Source organism: Pyrus communis, chromosome 17 (genome assembly GCF_963583255.1).
Source record: "Pyrus communis chromosome 17, drPyrComm1.1, whole genome shotgun sequence".
Taxonomy (NCBI): Eukaryota; Viridiplantae; Streptophyta; class Magnoliopsida; order Rosales; family Rosaceae; genus Pyrus; species Pyrus communis.
This window is the reverse complement of record NC_084819.1, coordinates 2,449,364-2,472,948: the sequence shown is the minus strand read 5'-3', so window position 1 is coordinate 2,472,948 and position 23,585 is coordinate 2,449,364. Positions and strand designations below refer to the sequence as shown.

The 23,585-nt window shown below is 37.8% G+C and overlaps 1 protein-coding gene and 1 pseudogene across 1 annotated transcript; both read right to left on the bottom strand.

Moving 5' to 3' along the window:
• Positions 1-7,700: 7,700 nt before the first annotated feature.
• Positions 7,701-9,609, bottom strand: LOC137723218 (UDP-glycosyltransferase 92A1-like). The gene has a single exon (XM_068462383.1). It carries the CDS (start codon positions 9,282-9,284, stop codon positions 7,761-7,763), a length of 1,524 nt encoding a protein of 507 aa, XP_068318484.1. The 5' UTR covers positions 9,285-9,609; the 3' UTR covers positions 7,701-7,760.
• A 6,619-nt stretch (positions 9,610-16,228) lies between these two features.
• On the bottom strand, positions 16,229-17,529 carry LOC137723223 (UDP-glycosyltransferase 92A1-like; annotated as a pseudogene).
• Positions 17,530-23,585: the final 6,056 nt, after the last annotated feature.

Genomic DNA, 23,585 nt, shown 5'->3' with positions numbered 1-23,585 from the left:
GTGCATTCGGATGTTTGGGGTCCTACAAAGACTCCCTCTTTGAGTGGTAGACATTGGTTCGTGACCTTTGTTGATGATTATTCAAGAAGGTCTTGGGTCTACACTATGAAGCACAAGAGTGAGGTGTTGAGCATTTTCTTGGGTTGGAAGAAAATGGTTGAGAACCAGACTGGGAGAAAGATTAAGATTTTGAGATCGGATAATGGTGGTGAATACACATCCGACCCTTTCTTTAAAGTTTGCAAAGAGGAAGGGATTGTGAGACATTTTAGTGTCCGGGGAACTCCACAACAAAATGGAGTTGCAGAAAGATTGAATCGAACCTTGCTTGAGAAGGTTAGATGCATGTTGTCTCAGTCGGGTTTGAGCAAGTCATTTTGGGCAGAGGCAGTTACTTATGCATGTCACATCATCAACCGATTACCCTCAGCTGCTGTTCAGGGTAAGACGCCAATGGAGGTATGGACTGGAAAACCTTCTACTGATTATGATTATATTCGTATTTTTGGTTCACCTGCTTATTTTCATGTAACTGAAAATAAACTTGATCCTAGAGCCAAAAAGGCTATCTTTCTTGGTTTTAGTAGTGGTGTCAAAGGTTACAGGTTATGGTGCCCGGAGATGAAGAAACTTGTAATCAGCAGAGATGTGACATTTGATGAAGAAAATATGTTCAGAGACTCTGAAAAGAATGTGAAAGATGTCCAACAGGTGGAGCTTGAGAAAGTTGCCTCTAGTACTTCAAATCCTATTTCCGCTGATGTCGAAGCCACTACAAGTGAAGAAGTGGGAGACCATGAGGATGTTGAAGAAGTTGAACTTGAAGATTCTATTCAAGTTGAAGAGCAAGTTTCACCTCAAGAGTCTATTGCCAAGAACAGAGGAAAAAGACAAATTACCAAGCCAGCTCGGTATAGTGACTATGTTGCTTTTGCTCTTCCTATTATCACTGATGAGATTCCATCCAATTTTGAGGAAGCCATTGAGAGTGAGGAAAAGGAGAAGTGGTGCAATGCCATGGGTGACGAGATGAATTCTCTCATGAAAAACAAGACTTGGGAGTTAGCTAAATTGCCTAAGGGTAAGAAAGCTATTGGTTGCAAATGGGTGTATGCCAAGAAGGAAGATGCTGATGAGAAACGCAATGTCAGATTCAAAGCAAGATTAGTTGCTAAAGGGTATGCACAAAAGGAGGGCATTGACTACAATGAAATCTTTTCTCCAGTTGTGAAGCACTCCTCAATTCGCATTATGTTAGCTCTTGTTGCACAATATGATCTTGAACTTGTGCAACTTGATGTGAAGACGGCTTTCCTACATGGTGATTTGAATGAAGAGATTTATATGTGTCAACCGGATGGGTATAAAGTGAAAGGGAAAGAAAATTTGTTTTGCAAATTGAAGAAATCACTTTATGGCTTGAAGCAATCTCCAAGGCAATGGTATTTGAGGTTTGATAAATTTATGAGAGGCCAAAATTATTCTAGAAGTCAATATGATCATTGTGTGTACTTCAAGAAGTTGCAAGATGGGTCTTTCATTTATTTATTGATATATGTTGATGATATGTTGATTGCCTCAAAGAATGTCGAAGAGATTGAGAAATTGAAGAAGCAAATGAAAAATGAGTTCGAGATGAAGGATCTTGGTGAAGCAAAGAAGATCCTTGGCATGGAGATCACTAGAGACAGAGAGAAGGGTTTGGTTTGTTTGAATCAAAGACAATACCTTGAGAAGTTGATTCGGAAGTTTGGAGTTCATGATTCAACTAAACCGGTTAGTACCCCTTTGGCTCCTCATTTTAAATTGAGTTCTCTACAATGTCCTAAAACTGATCAAGAGAAGCTACAAATGAAAAATATACCATATGCAAATTTGGTTGGTAGTTTGATGTATGCAATGGTATGCTCTAGACCGGATATTGCTCATGCAGTTGGCATGGTGAGTCGATATATGCATAATCCTGGTAAAGAGCATTGGAATGCAGCTAAGTGGATATTGAGGTATCTCCATGGTACTCGAGATGTTGGTTTATGCTTTGAGAGGGATGACTCTGGTATTGGTCATTTTGCTGTTGGTTATGTTGATTCAGATTATGCAGGTGATCTGGATGGAAGGAAGTCTACTACAGGCTATGTATTTACTATGGCTAAAGGGCCAGTTTGTTGGAGGTCCATTTTGCAGTCGTCTGTTGCCTTGTCTACTACAGAGGCTGAATATATGGCAGTTGCTGAAGCTATAAAGGAGGCCATTTGGATACATGGACTGATTAGAGATTTGGGGGTTGATCAGAAGCAGGTGGAGGTACATTGTGATAGTCAGAGTGCCATTTATTTGGCTAAGTATCAGGTTCATCATGCGAGGACCAAGCACATAGATGTGCGTTATCACTTTGTTCGTGAAGTAGTTGGTGAAGGGGAGATCATTCTCCAAAAGATTCCAACTAAAGACAACCCCGCTGATATGTTGACTAAGGTTGTTGGTGTAGCCAAGTTTGTTCATTGCTTGAACTTGGCTCACATTTTGCCTATATAAAGAAGGCGTTGAGCAGTAGGAGTTTTGGAGCATTTGGCTCGGCATTAGTTATTCTCTTGCTAGTGTTTGGGAGTGTTTTTTTTTATCAATTTTGTTGGTTGGCTTATCATGGCGTTTTCGGAACTTGGCCAAGGTGGAGATTGTTGAATTAGTGGCCAAGTGGATGATGATGTTTGTTGAAAAGAAAAAAAGGTGGACAACATCATTGTGTCTTCCTTGTTTTGGGGAGGAAAATAGGGAAAAGTTTGGTTGTTTTTTGAAAAGTTTTTTTGTTCTCTTCCTACATCCGTGTCTTTTGAAAAAGAAATATGGGAGAGCTCATAGGGTTCGGTTGTGAAAAAAAAAGAAGAGAGAAAAGAGAGCTTTTCTTCAGAGAGCAAGGGAGAGTTGCAGAGAAAAAGGGAGAGTTGCAGAGAGCCTAAAACAGAAGAAGAAAGTTGTTGCTTCAATTGGTTAGTAATCATCCACCAAAGTAGTTGTTGTTGTAATAGCTTTGAGCTATATGTATAGAGAAGAAATTATTCATTATATTTCTTTCTCTATTTGTTTCTTTGGTGTGTGAGAGCTATTGGGTGTATTGGGCTTTTGGGTTGTGAGATTGCCAACACTTTGTAAACTCCCATTTGGTTGATAGTGGATTATTGGGTGAGCTCCTACTGCTCCGAGGACGTACTCCAGTTACACTGACTGTGGAGGAACCTCGTTAAAATCTTTGTGTCTTTTATATTTTGTTCTTGCATTTCCATTTGATAAATTTCCTGTGGGCTAGCTTGATTTGGTTCCGCGTGGTTTGGTGCTTTCCTAGCACAACAGAATATAAGCCACAAGATCAGAATCGGAAATCGGTTCTCCGGCAGCAGCAAGTTTGTCAGAGATATCCTTAATAGTGTTGAGATAATCAGTCACGGAAGCTTCGCCTTTCTGGAATAGTCTGGATTTTGGATCGGAGACGGTGAACATGAGTGCGCGAAGCTCCTGCGAAACGTCGTTCAAGAGACTGCCACAGAGAACGAGAGTCTTCCATTCCAATAGTCAGAGGAAGAAGATCTTCAGCCAGAGTGGAGTTGATCCAGATCGTCAAGATTTGATCCCGTTCACACCACAATTCGTATGCAGAATTAGGAATTTGAGATCCAGACGAATCACGAACAAACTGAGGAGGACAAGGATCATCGCTTCAAAACAGGAAGGAACAAGCTGCGCCAGGTGATGTAGTTTTGCCGATTGAGTTTCGTCGGAACCATTCCAGCAATATTTTGGACTGTAATTGTCGCAATCGATGGAGGTACTTTGGTAGAAATCTCACGAAGAGGAGTAGGACCAAAAGATGTAGTAGGAGAGGGAGAATCAGAAGTATTCAGAGTAGGCGCCATAGTTGTTGCAGACGAATTTCACGAGAGAGAAGAAAAAGAAATAAGGTAAGATCTGTTTGGGAGGTGAGAAAATTCAAGAAATCAAGAAACGAAGGGAAGCGAGGTGGGAAAATTCAAGAAATCAAGAAATGAAGGGAAGCGGAGGATCGACGTCGGTGGACTCCGGCGATGATACCATGTAGAAGTTATGTATCTGTGCAGTTGATATTAAGAGAGAGAGAGAGAGAGAGAGAGAGAGATTGACTCAGATTGTAAGAAGAATGCCAACTCTGGATCGCGGTCCGTGGAGGAAATGCCTTCACAATGCCCACTATGTATCCTGTGAAATTCTTGTAGTGACTGACATTGCCACATTTGAAGTTGAAGTTCGGAGAATGGTAAAAGTCAATGCACCAGAGCCGATACACTTCTTTGTCTCATTAGGTTTGATGTATAAGCAGAAGAGGAAGGTTGCAACGTTGAAACAATATCATGCATGCTTTTGCATTTCCGAGGCTGCGTTGCGTGCGTTGAGACTGAGAGGAAGTCCCTCTCTCTGAGAAATACTAAAGAGACTCTCAAAAGTGGGACTCTACATGTACTCTTTTTCACTTCATAACTTTTGCACAATTATCGTACTAATATTATAAAATATTATGTAAAAAACATAAGGTGACGGAGAGTCAAACTTTAAAAGAGTCTCTTTAGCATTTCTCTCTCTGAAAACATTGTAGAATTAGAGGTGATAACTTTTCCGAATAAATACTACATCTTCTACCTTCAACGTCACAATTTGAAAATAGTTCTCTAAATATCTTCAATCTAGTAAGTTTTTCCCTCAAAAAAAATTAATATATCTACCTCTGCAAATGCAAAAGATGAACTTTCTACACCGTCTCATCGTTTAGTATTGAAGGGTATATGGGATCATGAATTTCGGACCATCGGATCAAGCTGATCGGAATGACGGCGATATCACATAAGCTCTTGAATGAACCTCACGGAAAATGGCAGCAACGAACTACCACAGCAAGTCACTTCGACAAGTCCCAGATCACTGGGCATGGTAGTTTTTGTGGCCGGCTAGAGAAGAGGTGCTTATTAAAGAGGTAGCGTCGTCACTACCAAACAATTTTGCTGCTAATAAATTTATATAAAGAGTTAGAACATTTGCACCTGCAATTCTTGTGGATAAACTAAAAAAAACGTCACTAAAAACTACCCTGGGCATATTCATTCAAAACTAAAAATAGACACAGTTAATGCCACAATTTGGAGGTTAACAATGGTCACTATGGTTTGATGGGCTCAGGGTAAAAGCAATAGAAATCTAACAACAAGGATTAAGTGGGTCACTCTAAAAAACTAGCTTACGTCCACTGAGGTGCCATATATATTGAATAAAGGTTACAAAAAAACGTTAAAAAATAGTCTTTTTTTTCTCTTTCGTGTCCGACCATTTATAAAAGGTACTCATCCTTCTTAAAGAAGCCTTTGGTGAACCCCAAAAGCCCTGGGCTCAAGTGTTTAATCGCCTCAGCATATTCACTCACGTATACCAAACGAGGCCCAAAGATTGCCAGCTTTACAGTTGCATGGAGTGGACATGAATCAAGTAATGCCCTCTTTCATTAAATTAAAGAGAGTGAGTGAAGGGAAGATGGAGAGAGTGCCCAGTTGGTTTGGGATAACACCTTTTTGAGAAAACTATTCATGTTAATTAGCTACAAAACAAAATAGTTCAGCATTTTATGTATTGGAAAGAGATCATCTCTGGATCCATTTCCACCTAATCTACTTAGTTTGGGATCCGGACCGTTGAAATTTGATCCAACGGTTGCAGTTATTATCAAATTTAGGGTTTCTCTGTTGTTGTCTGTTTTTGCTGCCTCAGGGCCTAAGTTTGTGTGGATCTCCCATTGTATCTTGAGTTGTAATTCTCCTATTGCTTGGGCCTTTTTACTCTTTTATCGTATATGTCTTTGCTTTTTAAGGGTTTTGTATTTTGTTTGGGCTTAGTCCATCTGTCACATTTGTAATTCTCCATTTATCTTAATTAAGTTTGTTTTCTTACCCAAAAAAAAAAGGATCCACTTTAATTCATATAGCTTCAATTGTCACAAGTTTTTTTTTTCTTTTTCTTTTTTTTTTTTTTTTTGAATCTCCCATTGTATCTTGAGTTGTAATTCTCCTGTTGTTTGGGCCTTTTACTCTTTTACTGTATTTGTCTTTGCTTTTTAAGGGTTTGTATTTTGTTTGGACTCAGTCCATCTGTCACATTTGTAATTCTCCCTTTATCTTAATTAAGTTCGTTTTCTTACCAAAAATTTAAAAAAAAAAAAAGGAAAAGAAAAGAAAAAAGAATCCACTTTAATTCATATAGTTTCAATTGTCACAAGTTTTTTTTTTTTTTTTTTTGGTGTTAAAAGTACTTTTTATTACAAAATAAAAAAAATTACAAAACAGACAAGGCTCAAAGCTAACATATTAACATAAAAAAAAAGGGCCAAAACAGAACAACACACTACAAAAGGTAAGATACAATTAGGCCCAAAAAGCAAATCACGAACCACACCCAAGTAACACTTCACCAAATGTCACATCCAACTCCAATTTGCTTCACATCCATAAAGTAAGGATAGTCGGCAACCAAACGAGAGAAGCCAACTATCAAGATAAGTCTGTGGAGATCCACGAACAACACTGCGGATAAAGGTAGATAACAAAGAGAAAGTGGTGATGTTCGAAACACCCGAGCCAATGAAGTAACCAGAGCTCTACACACAATCTCAGTAGGTTGTATGGCTGAAAATCGGAATATGGATGAACTCAAAGGATAGATATTGTCTGGAAAAGAAAAACAAGACATATCAGTATAACAACTAAGGTGAAAAAACAGTGAAAGTAAGAAAAAAAGACAAGAAGGAAAGAAAGGGAAGTACGGCAACCGATCCCGACCGAAGTTAGGATCCGCGCCACCGATTTTGCTCAATTTGAGGCCTTGAGAAAAAAATCTCAAAAGCAGAGAGTCTCACTAGAGAGAGAAGTATTCCAATCAATTTTCACAAGTTTAGACATGTAGCTTACACATGCGAGCAAAATGAGCGCATTTGTTCCAAGTTTCAACCCTGCTCTCTTTAGCCATGTGCAGGCTTTTCGTTGGACTTTGGATGCCATCCACACAGGCTAAGTGGGTCGTTTCTCGTTTATTGCATCCACATATTTTTACAGAATCATCAAATTTGAGATATTACACTAATAACAAAAGGAAAATGTTAAAAAAATTAAATTTTTAGATTATGTTTTTGTAGATTTCATAATATGACAGATGGTTGAACTTTTTTTTTTTTAATTTTTTTTTTCAATTTGGCCGTAAAATTCATCCCTCTCCAGCATTGTTATTATGGGAAGGAACTTTGATGAGAATTTATTGATAAACGAGAAAGAGTTCAACCATTAATTGCCACATCATGTTTTTTACAAAAGATGATCTAAAAAGTTAGTCTAGCTAGTATCACACATAAAAAAAGAAGATGTTATTAACAAACAACAACAAAGTTTTATCCTATTAAATGATGTCAGCCGCATAAATCCTAGAATGTTCGTCTTTTCACCAAGTCTTCCATTAGCATTTTTTTTTTTTTTTTTTAGGAGTCCTAGATGCTATTAACGCTTTAGAAATATCATTGGCATTTTATGTACAGTTCTTGTCCATATTTTCCCAGATATAACAAAAGCATGGTAACTTTTCAAAGTGACAAACATTGACTTAACATGTTTCGAAACAAAACCTATCCCCTTGCCAACAATAGGAAAGTCACATGTTATTATTTCAATTTCAATGCAAAAACTAGTTAAGTAACATAATCACCACTAATTAATTTTTGACAAATCTTGTCTCTTTGATAAAAGAGCAGCCACGAAATCCTCCATTGCCTTGACAGAAGACCCCTTCTCCTTTCCTTGATCACCATCATCATCTCTAATTGATCTTCTTATCTTCACCTTAATCTCACCAGCATTTTTCCTCATCTCCCCTCCCTTCCCACTCTCATCCATCACCAAATCAATCACCTCCTTCACCTCCTTCCATCCAATATTACTCTGCACGCCCCTTGTCAGCTCCACGCTCACACCCATCTCCTCCACCAACATCTTCGAATTATAGGCCTGCTCCGCCGCCAACGGCCACCCCACAATCGGCACGCCCTGGCTCAAGCTCTCCATCACTGAATTCCACCCACAATGGCTCACAAAAAGCCCTATGGATTTGTGTGACAAAATCTCCAACTGGGGTGCCCAGTTGTGCACTAGCAACCCCTGTTTTCGTTTACCCATTCTCTCCTCAAATCCATGAGGCAGCCACTCTGCTCTGAACTCTCCCTTCAGATCAAACCCCACCGGAGGCCTTATCACCCAAACGAAAGGCTTTCCGCTTTCTTCCAACCCAACAGCCAATTCCATCATTTGGGTTGCACTGATTGTGTTCTGAGAACCAAATGAGATGTAAATTACAGAATTCGGACCTTGCGAGTCAAGCCACTCGAGGCATTTCTCCGCAGAAAAGCCCATTTCTTTTCCGGCGCGCTGCCTCGAGACCTTTGAGTCCAATGTGGATGAGTTTTTTAGTGCATCAGTAGGAATTAGAGGACCAATGCACCAAACAGGAAGCTTCAAGTAATCCCTCAAGATATCCAATCCCAACGGCTCAATTTCCTCCACAGTATTACACAGCCAACCAAAAGATTTTGTAGAACCCGAAATCTGGGGCTGGAAAAATCTTGACCAAGAATCTGTACCGTCTGCAGCTCTTAGAAACGGATGCAGCTGAGAGATGTGGAACCTGCAGCGTCCCGGGAAGCCGGGGAGGGTGAAGTATTCGTTGCTTGCGGAGCGGTGAGGCAGGTTGAGCCATATTGATGTGTAGGCTGCAGAGCCGTAAGCCCCGCCTGTGGTGAAACTCACATTGACAGTGCCTAAGCTGTTTGCAAGATCAGTAGCCCATCCGAAGAAGACATCGGAGATCAAACAGAGCGGCGGGCGGCCTTCTTTTTCGATGATATCGGAGATAAGGCGGCGGGATGGAGGTTCGAGGGCGACTGAGGCGGCGAAAAGGTTGATGATTTTGGGGAGGGGGAGGTTCTCGGTGGTTTCTGTGTTGGGGGGCAGGTCGTGGTCTGAGCTGCAGAAGGGAAGTTCGGCCAAGTGGATGTTTTTGTGATTCGATGAGGCAGTGGAAATGGTGGATTGGAGGGATTTGATGTTGAGAGGGGTGGTGGCGATGGTGATTGTGAAGTTTGTTGACTCCTGGATTTGCTTTGCAAGTGCTAGGAATGGTATGATATGGCCTTGCGCCATGAACGGCAGCATCACAATATGCTCTCTCTCAGACCCCATTTTTTTTCCTGAGGATTTTGTGAGTTATCTGTAATGGTGAGGAGGAGGAGGAAGAAGAAGAAGAATGTATGCTATTTTTCAGAGGTCGGCAAGGGTGAGAGGTTTAGCAATGAGCATATATATGTATAACCGAATGAATTATATGCTCTCAACAAAAATCCCATTTTAATTTGGTTTTCCTTTTGGGATTTTTGTTGTTTGGATATATCATTGGAAATATTTTTTAGTATGATCGGAACACAGATGTTATATTACGTGTGGTAAGATATGTGTGTTAAATAGTTAATAACTTCAAAAATAAAATTATCCACCACTTATATAAAAATACATGATGTACTACTTGTGTTCCGATCATAATAAAAAAGTTCTCGTATCATTGATAATTTAACTTTTTATGTTGATAATATACATTTTTGTTATATTTTAATCTAACGATGTTTTACGTTAGAATAATACTAGAAATATCGACTATTTTAAGTAAATTTGGAATTTATATGACGTGGTTGTTAATTTGATTATTACACAAATGTTGATTTATGTGTTTATTTTCTATTGATGACACATCACATGATTTACATATTTAGTCTAAAAAGTTGATCTATCTAATATTACTGTTTACACTAAATTAATTATATTTTAGTACGGATGATATTACTATCTTAGAAGAGGAATTTGAATCCGAAACTTGATGTTGAACAACTAAAATAATCTACTACTTGATGCACTAAATTAATTTGAATAACAAAACAAATGCCAAAAATATCATGAATAAAAAATAAAAACCTTATACTTCTTCCATCATGGAACAGATATTCTTATTACATTATTAGTTATTTTCTGTTTTTAGTATTCTTGATTATTAGGTAATTTAATACTTTTATCAAGTAAAATGTTAAGGAGGCTTGTCCGAAAAATGACTATATGAACTATTTGTTAACTCATATTTCGATACAATGTGTTATAATGTTGATATAAAAATTAACGTAAAACTATGAAGTGATAGATAATCTATTAAGGGCGTATTTACCAATCGGGGTTGGAATGTGGAGAAATGGAATTGCACTCCTCGCAAAGAATTCTGGGGGAATAAAAAATTATGTAGGGCCCACTCAATATCAGGAGTTCAATTCCTTAATATCCCATAATTGGATTACCTCTACGGGGGTAGTAATTGGACTCCGGGTAGAAGGTTACATCAGGAATCAAAATTTTCTACCCAAAATACCCATTTGCACTCCCTCCCCTCAGTGTGTTACTCTCACAGCAAATACACCCCACCGTTGCGATCTGGAACGATGCCTCAACTACTACCGTTATTTGGAACAACGAACGCCTAAATTGTCATTTGACAAATTCAATTGAGAGGAAAATGTGATTTGCAGTTCGCCAAAACTTCTCATATTCTCTTGAAACTGAATGGAAGGAACGATCTCCTTATCACTTTCGCTCTATGAAAACGGATTTTGTGGTTTTTTATTTTTTATTTTTTCTATTGATGTGATGGGTTATGGCGTCCTCCTGAGATTGGATGGGGGTTTTGGATAAATACCCCAACTGCAGGGTAGGGGTTCTGAATACTATGGACTGAGGTTTTGTAATTAGAGACAGAAAATGGAGGAAGCGGAGGAGAAAGAAGAAAGAGAAAATTCAGGCGTGAAGATGTGGGGAAGATGATTATGGGTTTAAGGATTTTATTTCCTCTCCTATTTATTTTTAACGTTTTTGTTATTTATCCTATTATATAAATTAATTAAGAATTAATTAAATTAATTAGTATGAAGATAATTTATTTATGTAATTGCAATATAGTAAGCAACTTAGTTTTCATTCCGATTGAAGTGAATTAGTAAACAACTTATATAGACTCAACATCATTCATACTTCGATTCCAGACAGTTTTAGTAAATAACCTTAACAGAAATCTGATTATGATTCCACCTCATTTTAATTCTTCCTCATTCAAATTCCTTCTCAATTCAATTAATCTCGATTTGATTACGGATTAATAAACACGTCGTAAGAGTCTTACTTTAAAAGAGTTTTCTTACTATTCTCTTTTATCAATTAGATCTACAGTTGAAAAAAAAATATTTTTCTTTAATTCATTCATTTACCTTATTTTCGAAGGGGCCCTTGAGAATTTTAAGAAATCACTGTGCGTTAGCGGGGGAATTAAAACAAAAGTTGGGCTATGCAAGCAAAAGCAATACAGACTTGGATTTGATTGGCTTCTAGTTTGTGCAAAAAGATGGACCGACGTGGAGGAAATGGCATCACAAATATCCTGACTTATTCTGATAGTGACCGACATTGCCATCTTAGAAGTTGGAAGCCAATGCAGTCTGCAGCCGACTGACCAGATACATTTATTGCCCTAAATAGGTTTGCTGTATAATCAAAAGACCAAGGTTGTGAGTCACGTTGAAACTAATTACATATTATGATTTGTGAGTCACGTTGAAACTAATTATATATTATGATTTGTGAGTCACGTTGAAACTAATTATATATTATGGTTTGTAGTTCAGTTCTGCATCAATGTGATGCATGCTCTTCCATTTCTAAGGTTGCGTTGCGTACGTCGCAGATAATTGTAGAATTATAAGTGATAACTTTTGAGAATGAATATTTCATTTTCTATCTTCAACGTCGCAATTTGAAATTAATTTTTTAATAGCATGTTTACCAAACAGGATAAGAATGAAATGAAACAAAATTATAGTTTAGAAATTTACGAGTGTATAAGCATTATAATTACTCAACTTAAGGTGCCATAAAGTGAAAAGTTGATTTTTAGGTTGGATAAAGTTCCACTTTAATTCATATAGCTTCCATTTTCACAAGTTTAGACATGTAGCTTACGCATGCGAGCATAATGTGAGGGCATGTGTTCCAAGTTTCAACCCTAACCTCTTAGCCATGTGCAGGCTTTTCTTTGTATTTTTTTTTAATTTTTGTCAAAGGTAAATTCATTACTAACAAAGAAATATTACAGTAAAGAAAGCCCAAATACAAAAGTAAACACAAGATATTAGGTTGGACCCTCTATATAAATAAAGGAGTAAGATTCTCTCTCTTTTATTCTTATTCATTTCCCTCCCTTCTATTTTATTATTTTTATAAAAAAAAAATAATATAAAATAAAATGTTAACGTGATTTAATCATAACCATTCAAGTAGAAGGAAAGAATAAGAGAGAAATCCTTCTCTATAAACAAATGTAAGAGCCCAATACAAACATTGGAGTCCACAACAGAAAAAACCAAAACACACAAAAACCCTAACAACTTCAACAACCTTCCTGCTACCGCCGCCGCAAGAAACCCTGAGCATCAAAGAAAAGACCGCAGCCTTGACAATAGATCTAGAGAGCATGGTGTTGTAGCATCCAACATGAGTTAGCAACCGACGTCATCCTCCATCGATCAAAGGATGGGTCAAACGTGACCCTTGAACTAAACCCACCACCGCAGATGTGAAATCCACAAATGTGGTAAGGTTGGAGAACGACACTAGCAGTAAAGGAAAACAAGAAGGCATCAAAAGCAATAGTCCCAAAAGTAAAAACAGCCAATAAAATCATCAAATAGAAGGCATCCCAAAAATTTAAGACCTAATGTTTGGTTAAGGGAAAACGAAGATGGTAGGGAAGAAAATGATTGAAATGGACGGATATGCAGGTTGGTGGGGGGAATATGGAGGGTCTGGGGTTGAGGGAAAGGGGGTGCAAGATGGGGACTAGGATGAGAAAGGAACACATAAAATAAAAAGAAAATGCCCCGGCCGTTGACTCTCAAAACGGCAATCGAAGGGAGAAACTGTTGAAGGGGGTGGAGGAGACGAAAAAGAGGTTGAGAAATTGAAGCAGTTACAACTCTCTCACCCCTAACATCTTTTGAAACAAAACCTATCCCTTTGCAAACCAAAAATGGTTTAAAGAAGAGTTCAACCATCAATCGTCACATCATGGATTTTACAAAAAAATGATCTAAAGCGTTAGTTTCTCTAGCATCACCCATAACAAAAAGATGTTATCAACAAACAACAATAACAACAAAGTTTTATATCATTAAGTGGCGTCAGTCGCATGAATTCTAAAATGTCACTGCGTTCGATTTTGCACCTTGTTTTTCGTTAATTTTTCTGTGTGAATCCTAAATGTTATTAACACTTCAAAAATATCATTCACATTTGGCTTATTAATCGAAATGCCCCTGAAACGACCATTGAGTCTCAGTTTATCTCCTGAAACTGGTTTTGTCTCACTTTGCCCCCTTAAACTGGCATTTTCAACTCTTTTGTGACACACCCCAACCTAAATCGAGGCATGCTGGTCATCACGTGAGGGTGACGTAGTCATGAGTGCAGTGCGAAAGTGATAATGATATGAAAATGTGAGTAATTAAAAACCAAAACTAACTACTTTATACTAAGATACTATAAAAGTGTGCAGAGGTGTTTAAAATAGTAATGCAAGTGCTCAGAGCGTAGGTAACCTAAGTGCAGTCCAGCAGGCTAAGTATTAATTATACAAGACATGAAAGAAATCCCTACATTATTTGAAGTCTGTCAAAACTGCTGTAGAATCCTCGTAAGCCACCAACATGAACTTCTATCTACAACCTGGAGGGGTGCAAAACAAAAAGTGTGAGTGGGCAAAAACAAAGTTTTTCAAAACGATTTCTGTTTCCAAAAGTAATAACCCATCACCGTAAAACCCGTATAATTTCCCAGAAAATAGTAATACATATGTATTTATAGAAATCAAGCTCGAGAGTAACGAAAACCAAGTATATGCCATGTCACTATCTTAGTAGTAAATATGTTAGCCAGGTGATATAAATCAATGTAAACGTGATATGTCAGTCGGAGTCACCTAATGTGACCTGTATGGCACTAAACCTGCACACGAGTCGGAACCACTTAATGTGGTCTGTATAACAAGCTGGGTGTAAATAAGTACGCTCAAGTGCTACGATCATGTGAAGACTGTGCGACGAATCGCAGGTTACTTACGAGTCGAAACCACCTAATGTGGTCTATACGACAGGCTGGCACCTCACCTGGATCCCAGCTGAGCGTGTAGTGCGGAAGGTGAACGATCACGTGAAAGCTAGGCCCTGGCCATGGACGGAGCACTAACATCGGGGTGCAGGACAATGAGCTCTACGTGCATCAACTCATAATCAACTACCATGCAACCATAGCATCAATATATATTCACCTGAACTTACCTGGGCCTCTGCAACATCATGCAATATTATGCAAAGCTATTCTAATGAATATGCTAAAATGTAAAGCAAACATGACATGGCATTTTAAACGAAATTCCATTTAAAACAGTTTCTGGGAAACACATATATATATATATATATAGAAAACTAAAAGCCTACTCACTAGTATGTAGCAAGGTCGTAACCCCCGAGTCTCGCTTGGCTGCGCTCGTCCTTTGGAAACGTCTCACTTATATGTGAAACAACTATTTTAACATATGAGAAGTTATTGCATGGTTTTGGTTATGTGCTTAAAATTAAAACTATCACATCTCGACCTGGGCCCCCACCACATTCCGGGCTCGACTCCGCCGTAACACGATATTGTCCGTTTTAGGCCCCGACCATGCATTCACGGTTTTGTTTCTGGGAACTCATATGAGAACTTCCCAATGGGTCACCCATCTTGGGATTGCTCTCAAGTGAACTCGCTTAACTTCGGAGTTCTTATGGAACCCGAAGCCAGTGAGCTCCCAAAAATCCTCGTGCTAGGTAGAGATAAGAATATACATATAAGGCTTACAAGATCCACTCCCCTGGGTGATATGGGATGTTACAATTTGTCTCACTTTACCCACTTCCGTTAATGGACTATTAAATTTAAGGGTATTTTAGATATTTTAGTTTTTACACATTTATTTACCTTTAGCTCCCACACTAAAACAAGTCTGAATTTTATTTTTGACAACTCTAATTCAAATGCATCAATTTTGGGCATTTTTGAAAATAAATTATTCAATCAATAGAAAAATTCTGAGCAACAAAATTATTGTATCAACCAAATAAGGGTTACATTTGTTCGTAGATCATTTCACTTGCAAGACATCCACGTATTGGCTCAAAACCTTGCAATTGAAAAATATTCATTGCAACAAAATCGTTATATCATTAAGCTATCGTATCTAAAATACTTCCCAAACCAAAAAAATTATTTAAAGCAAATGTGCCCAGTTTGAAATAAAAAATTTCACATTGTTGAGCACTGATTCCACTAGGCATGAGCTTGTTCAAACTGTGCGCATTTGCTTTAAATGATTTTTTTGGTTTGAGAAGTATTTTGGATAGGTCAACTTAATGGTTTAATGATTTTGTTGTAATGAATATTTTTCAGTTGCAAAGTTTTGAGCCAATACATGGATGCCTTGCAAATGAAATGACTCTACGAACAAATGTAAACTTTATTTTGGTTGATACAATGATTTTGTTGCTCGAAAATTTTTCTAAAGAATAATTTTTTTTTTTAAATGCCCAAAATCTATACGTTTGAATTAGAATTGTCAAAAATAAAATTGAGACTTGTTGAGTGTGCGGGCTAAAGGTGAATAAATGTGTAAAAAACCCTTAAATTTAATAGTCCATTAACGGAAGTAAGTAAAATGAGACAAAAAAGTTGAAAATGTCATTTTTAGGAGGTAAAGTGAGATAAGACCAATTTCAGCGGGTAAACTGAGACTCAATAGTAATTTTAGGAGCAATTCGCCCAATAGGCTTTCGCATTTTATGTTTAGTTCTTTTCCAAGTTTTCATAGATAACAAAAGCAAAATAACTTTTTAGAGTGGCAAACATTGATTAACGTCTTTTGAATCAAAACCTATCCATTTGCAAACAAAAGGAATTTCTCAATTGACTTGAAATTACCAGTAACCTAATCACCTCTAATTAACTTTTGACTAATCTTGTTTCTTTGATAAAAGAGTAGCCACAAAATCCTCCGTGGCCTTGACAGAAAACCCCTTCTCCTTTCCTTGATCACCATCATTCTCTAATTGATCTTCTTAATTTCTCCTTAATCTCACCGGCATTTTTCCTCATCTCCCCTCCCTTCTCACTCTCATCCATCACCAAATCAATCACCTCCTTCACCTCATTCACCTCCTTCCATCCAATGTTACTCTGCACACCCCTTGTCAGCTACACACTCACACCCATCTCCTCCACCAACATCTTCGAATTATAAGCCTGCTCCGCCGCCAACGGCCACCCCACAATCGGCACGCCCTGGCTCAAGCTCTCTATCACTGATTTCCACCCGCAATGGCTCACAAAAAACCCTGTCGATTTGTGTGACAAAATCTCCAACTGGGGTGCCCAGTTGTCCACTAGCAACCCCTGTTTTCGTTTACTCATTCTTTCCTCAAACCCGTCTGGCAGCCAGTCTGCTTTGAACTCTCTCCTTCCGATTAAACCCCACCGGAGGCCTTATCACCCAAACGAAAGGCTTTCCGCTTTCTTCCAACCCAACAACCAATTCTATCATTTGGGTTGCACTGATTGTGTTATGAGAACCAAATGAGATGTAAATTACAGAATTCGAACCTTGCGAGTCAAGCCACTCGAGGCATTTCTCGGCGGAAAAGCACAGTTATTTTCCAGCGCGCTGCCTCGAGACTTTTAAGGCCAATGTGGATGAGTTTTTGAGTGCCTCAATAGGAATTAGAGGACCAATGCACCAAACAGGAAGCTTTAAGTTATCCCTCAAGATATCCAATCCCAACGGCTCAATTTCCTCCACAGTATTACATAGCCAACCAAAAGATTTTGTGGAACCCGAAATTTGGGGCTGGAAAAATTTTGACCAAGAATCTGTGCCGTCTGCAGCTCTTATAAACGGATGCAGCTGAGAGATGTGGAACCTGCAGCGTTCCGGGAAACCGGGGACGGTGAAGTATTTGTTGCTTATGGAGCGAAAATGTTGATCATTGTGGCGAGGGAGAGGTTCTCGGTGGTTTCTGTGTTGGGGGGGAGGTCGTGGTCTGAGCTGTAGAAGGGAAGCTCGACCAGGTTGATGTTGTTGTGATTGGATGAGGAGGAGGAAATGGTGGATTGGAGGGATTTGATGTTGAGAGGGGTGGTGGCGATGGTGACTGAAGTTTGTGGACTGTTTGATTTGCTTTGCAAGTGCTAGGAATGAGATGATATGGCCTTGAGCCATGAACAGCAGCATCACTATATGCTCTTTCTCAAATCCCATTTTTTCCTGAGGGTTTTCTGAATTATCTGTAAGGAGGAGGAGGAGCAGGAGGAGGAAGCGGAGGAGTAAGAGGAAGAATATATCGCTATTTTTCAAAGGTTGGGTGAGAGAGAGAGAGTTCAAGAAATAGAACTATGTTGTGTGAAATACGAGTTTGGAATTCGTCACTAACTACTTAATACCTCGCGGTGGTTAAAGGTAAAATGATTGAATATGAGACACAATGAGTTAAAAAAATGGCACTAACCTCCTAAATAATGTACCATTTGCTACACTAAGTTAATTTAAATAATAAAACAAGTGCTATAAATATATGAAATAAAATTAAAAATTGATTTTTGTTGTAGACCTATTTAATTGAAGGATCTTAGGGTTTAGAGAGAGAAAGAGGGCCGGTGGCAATTAGAGAGAAGAGAGAGTGATTTAATTGTGAGGTGTATTTGATTCACCCCATTGTGCCTTTATTTATAGTCGTATGATAGGTAAAAACCTTTCCCTTTAGGATTACAACATTTAATAGGTAATCAACTCTTAATAGGAATATAAGATACATTTTCAATCTACTAGGACTTACACAATCACATTCATATTCTAAATATGATTGCAACACTCCCCCTTGAGTGTGTAAATACTCAACAAACCATCGCATTAGATCTTCAACAGATAAGGTAGAATAGTTGATGAAGTCATCGGCACAACGGGTGATCGCGAATCTCAAATTTAAAAAAGTATGCATTTATAGTAAAACTCACAAAATCTCGCTATGGTAAAATTCAAGGGTATGGGGAAAAACCCATAGACTAAGGAGAAAAATGAGAAGTATGCATGATGTCTAAAAGAAACATCAAATAGGACGAAAGTAATGAATTCAATGGAGTATGATCATCCCAGGATAGGTGCCTCGTTAAAACCTCATTAGGTAGCAAAAACCCAGTGGGAAAAATACTTCTAATTGTAGGAAAAAAAAGTATATTAAGATCATGTGAGTATTGTAACGCCTCGGAAATTTTATATGGAAGCTAACAACGTTAATAGGCCCAAAAATGTCATAGTAACCCTTTATGTTATTAACCATACTAACATTTCTCTCTTTGACGATTTTCCGCTAATATTTAATCTCGTTTATTTTATGGATGTATCTAACTTCTCATTAGACTGCCTAATTACTCTTCGGAGGGATCAAGCCAATCGTAGTTCACAATCTATTTTTAATCCATTTTCTAAATCATTCAAGTGACTAACAATCACAAAACTAGGTTCAAACAAATGAATCACACCAACAAAAGCAATACTAATTTAACATCCGATCACAAAAATGAATTTTATAAAGGCCTGCTGTATTACCCCTACTTGGATTCCGAAGCACTGCTCTAAGTGTTAACACAAGAAACCACTACTTTGATAGCTCTTATTCACAAGTGTAAGCAAAACACTATATGCAAGGCATGAACTTTAATCCTCAACAAAATACTCAAGCTCACTAATCTCACACTACTAATTCTCAAAGTCATTTTGGTTGATCTAGAATAGTTTGGTCATAACAAACGAAATGTTTGAATAAGTACAACCTTCAGGAAATCAGGGAGCAAGTGAAATTCAAATTTACATATGCATACTGTCTTCATGGTAAATAAGAAGGCTGACATTTTAAACCATGGGTAGACATTATAATATTACTTCCAACTCCATAATAGATCATATTTACTTGATACATATATCTCAGATAATATGTAGTAGGAGTGCAAAAGGTCTGACAATGTTAAACCAATTCGGTTTAGTTCGAATGTATACCCACACATAGATTTAATAAGATGTCGAGAATATATCACTAAACTTGTTAAGCCAAAAGGAGACCCTAAACAGATATGCAATACATTGGACAATTACCATATATTCCTTTTCAACATTTATACTGAAAGACTAAATTGTTTCATATATAAAAATCAGCATCTTATAAATGGTTTTAGAAGAACGGTGGCCAATCCACAACTCAAAATGTCACTACTCAGTTAACAACAAATAGAAAGACATAATTAGCTAAAATATAGCTTGGATGTCTTTGTCCTTCTCTACATACCGCATCCATCAATTGTTCACAACTAAATAAGAAAAGTAACAATTTGAAATCTTCTTTCTTACCCCGTAAGGTAGAGAACCAGCTAAGAGCTTTCCTTCAATTTGAAATAAAACTAATTAGGACACTAGAACTACCTGGTTGTTGTACTGATAGTAGAACTACTTCGTTGTTGTACTGATAGGAGCATATTTATCCGACTTTGTTAACCTATTTCCTTGCATCTACTCAGTTAGTTTCTATTTATTATAGTGTTTTAAGTCATTTTCGTGTGTTTGCAAGTCCAAATGGCAAAGTTGGCAAGAAAAGGCAATTTGAAGCATTTTAGAGCAGTTTTGGGCTTGGATTGGTTAGCATGCGTGTGGAGCATAATGGATGGACTTTTTGGTGTTTTACATGTGCTAAATATGTGATAAAATCTGGAGGAATCAAATTTGGAAGCTTGGAAGACAAGGAATCAGCTGAAAAGAAGGAACCTTATCCAAACTTACCTTATCTTATCATATCCTAATCCTACCTTACCTTATCTCCAGCTATAAGGGGGATTCCTCATCATATTAAATCACCACTTATCTAATTTAAGGAGTCCTAAAACTATGCAAACAACTAATCCTTTTCCTCCATAAACAATGTCGTGCCCTGCCGATATATATTCAATCTTTGCCGCAAGTTTGGGGGAAAGAGTTTTAGAGAGAATTTCAGAGAAAAATATAAAGAGTGCCACAACAAGGAAGGAAGGAAGGAAGGAGTTTTGAGCCATGACCTGCATCCAAGGATTGTGCAATCTGCCATTAGAGTGCTAAAGCGTTTCTAGGTGTATTCTATCCTTAGGTTTAGTCCCATGTTTATTTTAATTTGGTTTTCAATTATGATGGACATGTGGAACTAATTTCTTTTTAGTTAGAGGTGAATTCAAAGCCATAAACATATATGTGATATGAATTGATTTGCTCCGGTTATTGTGTCGTAAAACATGAATGTGATTTACTTATCTGTTTGATTGATAACTTATTCTTGTATGTTGATTAAGGGTGCACACTTACTTTGCATGCATGAATTTTATGCTAAAATATAAGGTAATTTCACCTAATAGTTATGAACTTATATTTATAAGTAGTGGAAATCACTAGTCATGATTGTTTTAAGTAAATACATGGCAAGAGTATCATGCAGTTCATAGTTACGAGTGCCTTGTCAATGCTTATGATTTTCATAGAACTTAATGATCTTTGATATGTTTCTTTATCATGCAGTTCATATAGGGAACTTGATAAGAATAATTTGATTGCGTCGTTGAGTCCAATTCGATGAAATTAGAAAAATCTGAGAGTTAATTAGTGATGTTCACAATTAATTTGGGGTATTGTCATTTATGGTTTATAGGAATAATAACTGGAAATTGATTTGTATGCATGTGTCATGTGTGGAGAATGACCCTCTAACTAGCCCTTCACCCTTTAATTCACCCAATTTCGTACCAAACTTAATTTGTTTATGCAATTTTCTTAGTTTTAGTTAAATTCGTCAAAACAACCCCTATTTAGTATTTTGAGTCTTTTTAGTTTAATTTTCGTCCAAACTTTTTTCTAATTCTTGTTTTGAGTCAATTTAACCTAGTTTTGTGTTATTTGAGTCAATTTAGCTTGTTTTGAGTTGTTTAAGTTTAGTTTTCTATTTTTGAGTCTAGTTTAGTGATCTAGAGTTTAATTTGTGTAGATTAGCAGCCCTCATAATCCCCGGCCTAGAACGATCCCCACTTACTACAACTATAAAAAAGAGGATTTAATTTGTGTGTTAGTTTATACCACATCATGTACTGATGGTGCCATTATTACAGCAGCTCCCTTTTCCATCTTAAGTTGACTTGCTACTCCTCACCATCACTAGCAGACAACATCCAAATATCAACTATCTCCTTAACTCTCATCTGTCATCTTTCATCATCTTTTTCGTATTCCTTTTCTTTCCACGCTTCTCTACATCTCTGCATAATCCAAACTTCAGACTCCAAATAGCAGTTCTCTTCCCTTGTAATTGTAAGTAGCCCACCTCCCGTGGTAGCAACGGCTGCATTACACATCTTCAAACCTTTAGCTTTTTGCAAAGAACAGGGAAATTTCTTTCTTCTGCACCAGTTTCTCTTCCTCCGATTCCCCCTCTTTTGCTTTTCCCCGAGAGAAATACAGAGAGTTCCAGAATGATGGAACTGTGGGTCCCCTTGGCACACAAGATTCTGCTAAATTAGACAAAACAAAAACCTTCCAATGACCTGAAATCACTAAATTGCCCTTCAAGTGTCATATTTCGTAAAATCTTCATTTTAACTTTAAATTCAGTGTTGCTTGCACTCACGAGTTCGTAATGACAAGTACTAACCAAGTACACAAATTAATATGTCACATGTATCCGGATTACTAAGTCAACAAAAGTCAACATTTACACTTATAAGTGCATTTTGGTCGTTTCACATTTTTAGGGTATAAAATATAATAAAATTAGTTCCTGGTTGTAACAAGTATACTTCTAAATACTCTCCATGAGTTAGACATAACTTCTAAATAAGAGAACTACAAGTGATTCAACTTAGATAATTTACGCATACCGATTCCTTGGACGAGCTTCTAAAAAGTAGACTTGGGCGATGACTTGGTGAAGAGATCGGCCAAGTTGTCATGATAACGAATTTGCTTGATTTCAATGTTCTGATGCTACTGCTGCTGGTATGAGTAAAAGAACTTCAGCGCTATATGTTTGGTGTTGTTTCCCTTTATGTATCCCTTTTTTAACTGCTCAATACATGCTGCATTGTCTTCAAAGATCGTCGTAGGAAGGTCAACAACTGATGTAAGACCACTAGTGCTTCGAATATGTTCCATAACTTCTCTCAACCAAAAGCACTCACGCGATACTTCATGTAGGGCGAGAATCTCAGCATGGTTCGATGAAGTTGTAACTAGCGTTTGCAACGGGTATATGTGATCTTGTCACCTTTGCTAGATCATTAAAAGCATCCGGCATACTTTGAGCAATGCTCTGAAGATCTATAATTCGTCGCACCTCAATTTCAGATTGGGCAGTGCGGGGATCTAAATGAGACATAGTGGGAGCATACCACGACAATTCGCAGTGTTCTACAGGAACGTTAGCATGCTTATCTCCCCCTAACAACAGGAAGACTATCGCATCAAAGTGACAATCGGCAAAACGTGCGGTAAAGCGATCTCCTGTCAAGGGTTTTAAATATCAAACAATTGATGGTGAATCATAACCGACATAGATTCCCATTTTTCTCTAAGTACCCATTTTGGTACGTAGTAGCGGCACTATTGGCACATAAACGGCGCACCCAAACACTCGTAAATGTGAGATGTCAGGCTCATATCCAATGACCAACTGTAATGGTGAATGTGGTTAGGTAGTAGTGGGGCCTTAGGTGGACCAATATAGCTGCGTGCAATATTTCATAGCCCCAAGCAGATACCGGCGGTTTGGTTCTTATAACCAAAGTCCGAGCTATCAATTGAAGGTGATTTATGAAAGCTTCTGCTAGGCCATTTTGGGTGTGAACATGAGGTGCAGGATGTTCCACATCAATCTCTACTGACATGCAATAATCGTCATAAGTCTGTGACGTAAACTCTCTAGCGTTATCCAGTCGAATTGACTTAATCAGATAATCAGGGTAGTGAGCCCTTAGCATAATGATTTGAGCTAGGAGTTTAGTAAACACAGCGTTACGTGTGGACAACAAGCAAACATGTGACCATCGTGTCGATGCATCAACCAACACCATAAAGTATCTAAATGGTCTGCATGTTGGTTAGATAATTCCACAAATGTCCCCTTGAATACTCTGAAGAAACTTAGGGTGGTCGTGAATGATCTTTGTTTGTGAGGTTGAGTATTCAACTTCCCTAAAGAACACTTTTTGCATGGCAAGAGTCTAACATAGGGATGTAAGTTATGCCTGTGTAAAGATTTG